The following is an 8,508-nucleotide window of genomic DNA, read 5'->3' as shown; positions in this document are numbered from 1 at the left end:
ACATCAACTATGAAAAAGAAAAGGTGCCTTTTTAGCAAATATGCAGAGATTGTTCCATCATTTCTAGGGGAAAATTAATCAAAACATTGTACTATTCTTACCCTATATTACAGCCCATATACTACTTGTTTATAAAATTTAAACCTTTCCTTGAGTTCAGATTCATAGCACTCATCATTTTTATCCATTCCTTAACACACAGTCCATTCCGACAAAAATAAACTGATTTCATTTATATATTTATGAAATAATTACTGATATGCTATGGATTATTACTTGTGTATGCCAGGAAGAGTAGTCAGAACTGCAGTATATGTAACTGAAATGTGCCCAATGGTCTGGAAGTGACTGGTGCCCAAACCTACAAATGTGGGGTATCCACTGATCTCGAGGCATAGCAGTAACATTATTGCATGCAGTGTTTTCATCACCTTCAAAATTACTCAGGCATTGTATTTTCATGGCAAAAATGGACATAAAAAAAATCTCGTGCTGGGTCTTCCAAATTGTTGCAGTATTGCAACCTATACACACCTTCAGACCATGTCTCTTTGTGTCTTGACGAAAGACAATCCACTGCAATACACTGCAAAGTGAAGAAATTTAGGAACAAGACCATTTTTCTCATAGGTAATGATGAGTCAGATTACCTATACAAGGTAGGTGCTTGGTCAGTTGAACTGTCCTGGGGGCATCTCTACTATGAAACATGAGGAAGCAAACAACAAACATGTATTCCAGTTTCAAAGTTGCAGAAATAGGAATTATCAGAACTGTACTGCAAACTACTATGTTTAAGCCAGTATATTACAATGTATATGTGCTGCATTGGCGTCTCTATAAAATTAATTTTAATTCAAAATCTGATCCGGACCTTCTCAGCTTGGCATCTATCCATTGACCATGTGTGTATACAAACCTCATCTTGAGATTCTTGGTTAACGTACAACAATTGTCTACTGAATGGATTAGGAGCCAAACTGAATGGTGGCAAACTAGAAGGAGGATATAACCAGGCTGCTGTTCTCCTCTAGAGTTCCACTGTTCTGCACAATGACCTTTAAGTGTCATTCACTGCTGATCTCTTTCTTAGAAGTGGATGGACTATCTCGAACTGGTAGCAAGTCATAATGGCATGGAATGTGGCTGTTTTTCGGAAGATCATACGGATCTTGGCTGAAAGGTCCATTGTTGCTGAATGCTCCCTGGACAACACTCACTGTAGGTTCTGTGATAAAAGAGAACACATGGTAATGTGCTCACAATGACAAATGGGAGGAAAATACTGCATTTCATGAAAACGAACAAAATAGTCTTGCTCAATATTCCCCTATACTTAAAAATGAAGACATTTTTTTCACCCAGCTCCCAAGTTCTGAAATTAAGACAGCATAGCTGTGATGGAGCTTACAAACTCCACACAGCAGAGAAAAGGCTAACTAAGGCCTTGGACAGATTTAACATTTGAAGCACTTCAAACTCTTTTGGGTACTTAAAAGAGCAAGTAGACAGATACAAGCACCTTATGAAGTGCTCCAAAAATGGCCAAAGTGCTCCCTATTATTTCTGTTCACTCTACAGGGCATAACAGAGGGTCTTCCAGCATCCCACAGTGCTCCACTCTCCTCTCACCCCCTATAGGGGAAGGGGCAGAATAGAAGGTGAACAGCCAATGAGTGCTCTCCTGTGCACTTAGCTGTCCTCAGGGCTTGAGAGCGAGAGTCCCTGTATGCTTTTCTGTACCTCCAGTCTCTCAGTTCCGGTTTTTCTTCCTTGGCAGTCTCTTAACTCAAGAACCGTGCAAGGCCAGAGCAGTGGGGCTGGACCTGATGATCTCATGAGGTTCCTTCCAGCCCTAAACTTCTGTGAATCTGTGAATCATTCTCTTCAAGAATGGTTGTACAAAAGTGACTCCTTTCATGCATGTCTGGGAGACCAGAGGCTGAGCACGCAGGAAAAGTCAGGAGTTGTATCAAGGACTCTAGAGCCTCACCAGCTCCTAGACCCATAATACCAGGGTTACGTTCTTGTACCAGACTCAACCCAAAGAGAAAGAAATTGGGTAGAAGGAAGAATCCCCTACAATAACCACAAAAATTGTTGACTTCAAAGCTGGTCAGTTATTTCAGGGGTATCAAACATACTGCCCATGAACCAGATCCAGCCTGTGAAGCTGCTCTATCTAGCCTGCTAGATTACCTGCAGGCCACCAGAAGTTGGGGGCATGGTCTGCTGCAGAATCAGGGGCCCTTCAGCACCAGTGGACATGGAGATCGGTGGACAGAGTGATCTTTTGAGGGGCTGGTAAAAGGGGCCCTGCACCACCCTGGCCAAGCCCCACATGTCTAGATTTACTATCTGGCCTGTTGGGCTCCCCACATGTCCAAAAATAAGCCAGCAGGGGAGTGGCAATTAACACTGCCACTGCTCCCCGCTTCCAAATTTTCGGACCCATGGGGAGCCTGGCAGGCTGGGTGATACGGCTCCGCAGGCTGGATCTGCATGGCCGGAGGTCAGTTGAGCATGCCTAGCCTAGTACAGAGCTGAGTTAACCTGCCACTAAAAGGTTAAACATGTTTCATAAAAGATACTGCTCAAAAAAGCCAAAGAAGTAAAATTAGGGGGTGCCATTTAATTAGATAATAACAACTAGAGGTACCTAAAACTATCTTTATTATGAATTGCATCACGTATTTCAAAGTTGTGATTGTTCATACAGCTATAGAATAGTTATACACTTTTAAAGTGTCAAGATTTTTCAGTGCTTTTTGCCCATTTTTGGTGACCCTTACTCAAAGGGAGTCTTGTGCAATTTGTCCTTATTCTGCACTATCTAAAAATGCACTTACAGATTGTACTTACCAACTTCATAGACATTCTTGTTGGCTGAAGCAGAGTTGCCGATCTCAGCGTATGGCGAGTCCCTGCGTGCTGGTGACTTCATTTCAACATATCCACATTCTGTGTTTTTTGGTACAAGTGCTGGTGGATCTTTTATGGTAGCATATGGATTTTCAGAGCTACTTAGTGAGCAGTTACTTAAATTGTATTCTGAGTTTTTCACCAGATCTAAAGACAGAAAAAAGACATTATTACAAAATTATTTTGAATATACTTCATAATATATAAATATAAATATTGTGACTCAATAAATCAAAATAAACTTTGATTTTAGAAATTCTGTCACAAAACAGACCTTCTGCTATATGTTAATTTTTACATAGTTGCTCACAAATCAGTTTCTACATAAAACCAGTCATAATGAGTCCCAAAATGTGTCTTACACAGTAGTTAATGTGTGTAAGACATTACTGTTCTGCTCTACTGCTCTGCTTTTTCTGGATGTATTCTTGCCTGAGGACAAGTGTCTACTACAAAGCCCTGACCACCTTTACTATTACATTTGGATCTGGCACTAAATAAAGGTAATTTGCAGGTTCTCACTTTAACTGGCAATTTTACAAAATTTTGTCTTTGCAGTATTCCCGGAATAATAGGGAGGCAGCTGAAGGCACAGTGTCCTTTGGTTTGTAAGATTATGGCTGTGGCATCTGTGAAAATATACTATGTTATTTTTAGTTACTTACCTATTCTTAGATAACTTATGATTTAGTTAGCATCCCTGGGCTGGAAAATGAGCTTTAGTTAAATTGCCCGCACCACCATTTTTCAGCCCAGGGATGCTGATACACATGGCACTCTGGGTGTTTTAATTAGAGCGGCTCTATGAGCTGCTCTAATTAAAGCACCTCCCCCCCACCACTCCCGGAGCACGTGTATTACATGACCAAGGATTACAATGTTAGTGTGGCTGAAGGAAGAATAATGGAGATTTGGGATAGGAAATATTTCCTTGGGTTGGGAAAAGATTATATGAATTTATTGTTTTTTTGGACCTACATCTGATTTGAGGGGTCTCAAATCAGGTACCCCAAAATCTTTTAAGAACATTCAGTGATCCTTTCATATATAGATTCATTATAAGTTATTATTTTGATTTAAACTGGGTTCCTTTTGCAAGGATTGTATATAAATAGCTGCTTGTCTACATATTTAAGTCATTCTTCAGATTTATACAAATACTGAAAAAGGACATCTGTCCACATACTCTGCGTGCCCTTGACATAACTTAAAAATGCAACAAAATTCATCTGTAAGATGACAATGGTAAGGCAATACAATCCAGTAGAAGATCCTACTACCAGCAAACCAGGCAACTCAAGAGCTCAAAGCACACTCGTTTCCCTGCATCTTCCCAGGATTTCAGTTCCCATCAAGGCCTGGCAAAAAGTAAACTTCTCAAAGCCTCAAAGGAAATCAGTTTTAGTGTATTTTAGATAAAGGAGGGAAGAAAATTCCATAACTGGGTGCCCTCTCCCTGCAAGTAGCCCCTCTCATTCATACCATTGTGGTCCACTTTGAAGGCCTCTTCTGAATATACTGCTCTTGCATGGGGACAGAGGTGGTATTTCGGGTGTCAACTTAATTTAGGGTGCCAATTTAATTTTGACCAGAAGTCAAAAGCAAAGGACTTTAATTTATTTTTCAATCTAGGCTAAGTATTGAAGTTACACATAAACCAGTTTAAGTGATCAGAAAGCAGTTTAAACCTATAACAGAACAGAAGTTCAGTGCACTCAGGGTGCAGACAGAAGTGCAGCTCCCCAATGTAACTGAGGATGCTTTCCAGGAATGTTTTGAGTTACAGTGATTCCCCAGACCAAACAGAAGTTCACTGTTGGTACCAGGGGGGAAGGGAATCTAGCTGCTGGCTGCAGCTTTCAGCCAGTTTCCCCTAGCAATGGCCCCTGCTCACTCCTAGCCTGTCCCTGCTTCAGAATGGGAGGGAAGAAAGGGAGCAGAGGGAGCTCATTCTAGGGGTTCCCCAGCCGGCACTGGAGGATGGGGTGGATGAACTGGAGTCCTGCCCCACCCTCCAGCAAGGACTGAAAACCCCCCAGACCAAACTCCCACATCTCCCTTTCTTCCTCCCATTCAGAAAACAGCTCAAGGCTGGCAAGCAGTGCAGACAGAATTTACAGAAGGCGCTCTGTTTTGAAAAATTTTCATCTGACCCCTCATGCAACGAGGGTTCAAGATTTTCACTTGACTGGCCATTTTTTAAGTTGTCTGCAGCCATGCACTTGTGTTTGGTCACAGCTATAGACTGCTTTCTGTGGCCAGATCAGGTAAAAATGATCACTTCTGTCTGCATCCTTAAACCACTTTCAAAAAGGCTGAAACTGGTTTAAGATAAACCTAGCTGGATGTAGTATCAGACTTAACTGATTTAGGCCAATCCAGTTTACAGAAATTCTGTCCCAGATCCCCTTCCGGTTCAAGTTAATTTATAGTCCTCCAGCATCCTAGGATGCTTTGCAGTCCTGGACTGTGCTGTCTGCTCCAACAGTAAAGAAATGGGGGCGGGAGGGGTGGAAACCCTAGCACCAGTCCCCAGCCAGGGTCTGCCTGGTGGGGGGGAAAGGGAGGAGTTAAGACCCCAGGAGGCTTTTCCCCTCTTCCTGCTTGAACGGGGGAAGGGGAGGGGAGTTGCCAGGCCCAAGCCCAGCCAAGCCAGCTGAGGATGACAGGGGTGGGGGGAGGTTTAAATCCCCACCCTGGCCTGCACTGGACCCCAGCTGGGGTCTGCCTGGTGGAAGGTTGGGGAGCCTCCCCTAGGAGTGTGAAGTGGGTGTTTCGTGGATGACATATGGGGCATATATGGGGCAGAAAGAAACTCTTATTACCTTTTCACTCTTTCATGCATCATTTCAGTGATAAGGCACAACATGGTCTAGAATTCTAATATAGTCTCCTGACTCAGAAACCAAAAATAATTCTCAACATGACATGAAACATGTGTGTGTAATTTCATGCAATTACATCAGAAAATGAAAACTCACCTTTCAGGGATTTTCCCAGATATCCTCTGTCAAGTCCAAAAGCCCCTGTGACAAAGGAGAAACAAAAATACAGAATATTTTGCAAATCCAATTAAAATTATTGTTTCTAAATATCTACGAATCAATTCATGCTTAATTTCTCTCTCAGCAGAGAAATAATTCCTGTGCAACACAGGTCATTAAGTTGCACCAAGTAACCTTTGTATTTTAGCTCAATAACTTTGTTTAACTAAGGCATAATTTGTGCTTGGCCAAAGCATATCTTTTAGAAAAGCATCCTCCACTCTTTATTCAAAGGCATCACAAGACAGAGGATCCACCACTTCTCCTGATCCAGTGATCAGTCACTTCCAATGTCTGAACTTGTTTGGCTTCAGTTGCCAAGTACTGATCCTGTTGTGCTTTCTCAGCTGTAAAAAATTTTATCCAGCCCTTGAATCAATTTTGCAGGTCTTTTCTGCCCCTTGTGCAATTTTTCAACATCTTTTTTAAAATGTGGACACTGGAGCTGTGTGCAGTATTCCAGTACTGGTTTGACCAATGCCAAAAAACCATCCTCCTACTCCTTCTCATGACTTCTCTGTTTACACACTAGTCAGTAGTCCTTCTTGCCATAATATTGCCATGAGAAATCATATTGAGTTGCTTGTGGACTGTGGCTATGTCTATAAAGTGCTGGAGAGACTGTAGCTGGAGTACTGCATCCAGTTCTGGGCACCACACTTTAACAAAGACATGGACAAGCTTGAGAGAGTCCAAAGAAGAGCCACCTGTATGATCAGAGTCTTAAAAGGCAAACCACACGAGGAAAGGCTGAGGGAGTTGGGACTCTTCAGCCTGAGGAAAAGAAGGCTGAGAGGAGACCTGGTAGCAGCTTACCACTACATTAGGGGAGTACATCAAGGGCTTGGTGAGCAACTGTTCACCAGGGCACCCGAGGGGAAAATGAGGAGTAATGGCCACAAACTCCTGGAAGATCAATTCAGGCACAACATTAGGAAAAACTTCTTCACAGTCAGGGTGTCCAGAGTGTGGAATAAGCTCCCTCCAGAGGTGGTAAAATCACCTACCCTGGAAATGTTCAAGATAAAACTAGACAGTCACTGTGCTGGGGTCACCTGACCCCCAGTTATCTTTCCTGCTTGGTGCAGGGGGGTGGACCCGATGATCTTCCAAGGTCCCTTTCAGCCTTACAATCTATGAATCTATAAGCAGAGGTAAACAGCACAAAGAAAACTAATTCAGTGCACACAAGCTCCTGAAACAGAAGCTGTCTGACTGCAGTACTGTACGTAGGCCGGTAAACACTGTCGCAGTGATGGGATTGCACAGTTTCCAGTTTAGCAGAGTGCTCACTGATGTGTCTCAGTGTGGCACTGCTTTGCACTGTATATAAGCTAAAACCCCTAGATCTTTTCTAGAGTCACTACTGTTCAGGATATAGTCCCCCATGCTGTAGGTGTAATTTGCACTTCTTGTTCCCAGATGTGTATTCTGTTTAAATGTGCTCAGCTAACCAACTGATCCACAGCACCTTTCATGACTGCCTTGTCTTCATTGTTATTTACTGCTCTGCCAACCTTGGTCTCATTCACAAGTTTTATCAGCAGTGGTTTTATATTTACTTCCACATTGCCGTTGATGAAAATGATGAATAGCTTTGGGCTTAGTATTAAGCCATGCAAAACCCCAACATAATCCCTTCATCATGTGATGATTCCCACTGACAATTCTCATTAGCCCATTCATAATTAATTTAAAACATAATACTATTTTTAAGCAGAATGTGTACTAAGTCAAATATTTTACAAAAGGTCAAGGAATATTACATCTATACAACTATGTCTGCCAAACTTGTAATATCTTTAAAGATCTATTTTCCATTAAAAATGTTGACTAGCATTAATTATATTTTTTGTCCTTTAAATCTTAATTAATGAGAGCCCATATCCCTATTATTTTGCCCTGGACAGAGGTGAGGTCAGCCAGCCTGTAGTTACCCTGTTTGTTCTACTTCCTCGGTTTGAATATTGGTACAATATTAGCACTCTTTTAGGCTGATAGTCTGGGTTTTTGATAAATTGACATCGGTTACCATCAGCCAACTTTTTTAGTTTTTGGGTGCTAGATCTTCAACCAATCCCAGTAAATGCACACAACAGTCAGAAGCAAATGCAAAAAGATATGAGGAACAGTCCTGTGCCCCTTCAACCTTGTCTCCCTAGGATTGAGTATCTTCTAAATAGGCACTATTTAGAAAAAACTAGACATGTACAAGTCCATGGGGCTGGATGCAATGCAACTGAGGGTGCTGAGTTGGCTGATGTAGCTGCAGAACTCCTGGCCATTATCTTTGAAAACTCATGGTAATTGGAAGAGGTCCTAGACAACTGGAAAAGGGCAAATATAGTGCCCATCTTTAAGAAAGGGAAGGAGGAGGGAACTACAGACCAGTCAACATCACCTCAGTCCCCAGAAAAATCTTGGAATAAGTCCCCAATGAATTTATTTATAATCACTTGGAGGAGAAGGTGTTCAGGAATAATCAGCATAGATTCACCAAGGGCAAGTCATGCCTGGCCAACCTGATAGCCTTCTATGATGA

At 42.1% G+C, this 8,508-nt stretch overlaps 1 protein-coding gene across 1 annotated transcript in view; it reads right to left on the bottom strand.

Annotated features, from left to right (window-relative positions):
• Positions 1-6: 6 nt before the first annotated feature.
• MEGF10 (multiple EGF like domains 10) overlaps positions 7-8,508 on the bottom strand; it is a 169,914-nt gene continuing 161,412 nt past the window's right edge. Inside the window, exons 24-26 of the mRNA XM_006020726.3 lie at positions 5,904-5,948; positions 2,863-3,069; positions 7-1,228 (exon numbers count right to left, since the gene is read on the bottom strand). Of these exons, the coding sequence (XP_006020788.1) occupies positions 1,068-1,228; positions 2,863-3,069; positions 5,904-5,948 (413 nt within the window). The 3' untranslated portion in view covers positions 7-1,067. The remainder of the gene's footprint in view (positions 1,229-2,862; positions 3,070-5,903; positions 5,949-8,508) is intronic.

This window comes from Alligator sinensis, unplaced genomic scaffold (genome assembly GCF_000455745.1).
Source record: "Alligator sinensis unplaced genomic scaffold, ASM45574v1 scaffold227_1, whole genome shotgun sequence".
Classification (NCBI taxonomy): Eukaryota; Metazoa; Chordata; order Crocodylia; family Alligatoridae; genus Alligator; species Alligator sinensis.
Note: the sequence above shows the minus strand (reverse complement) of the source record. Positions and strands in the feature narration are given on the sequence as shown.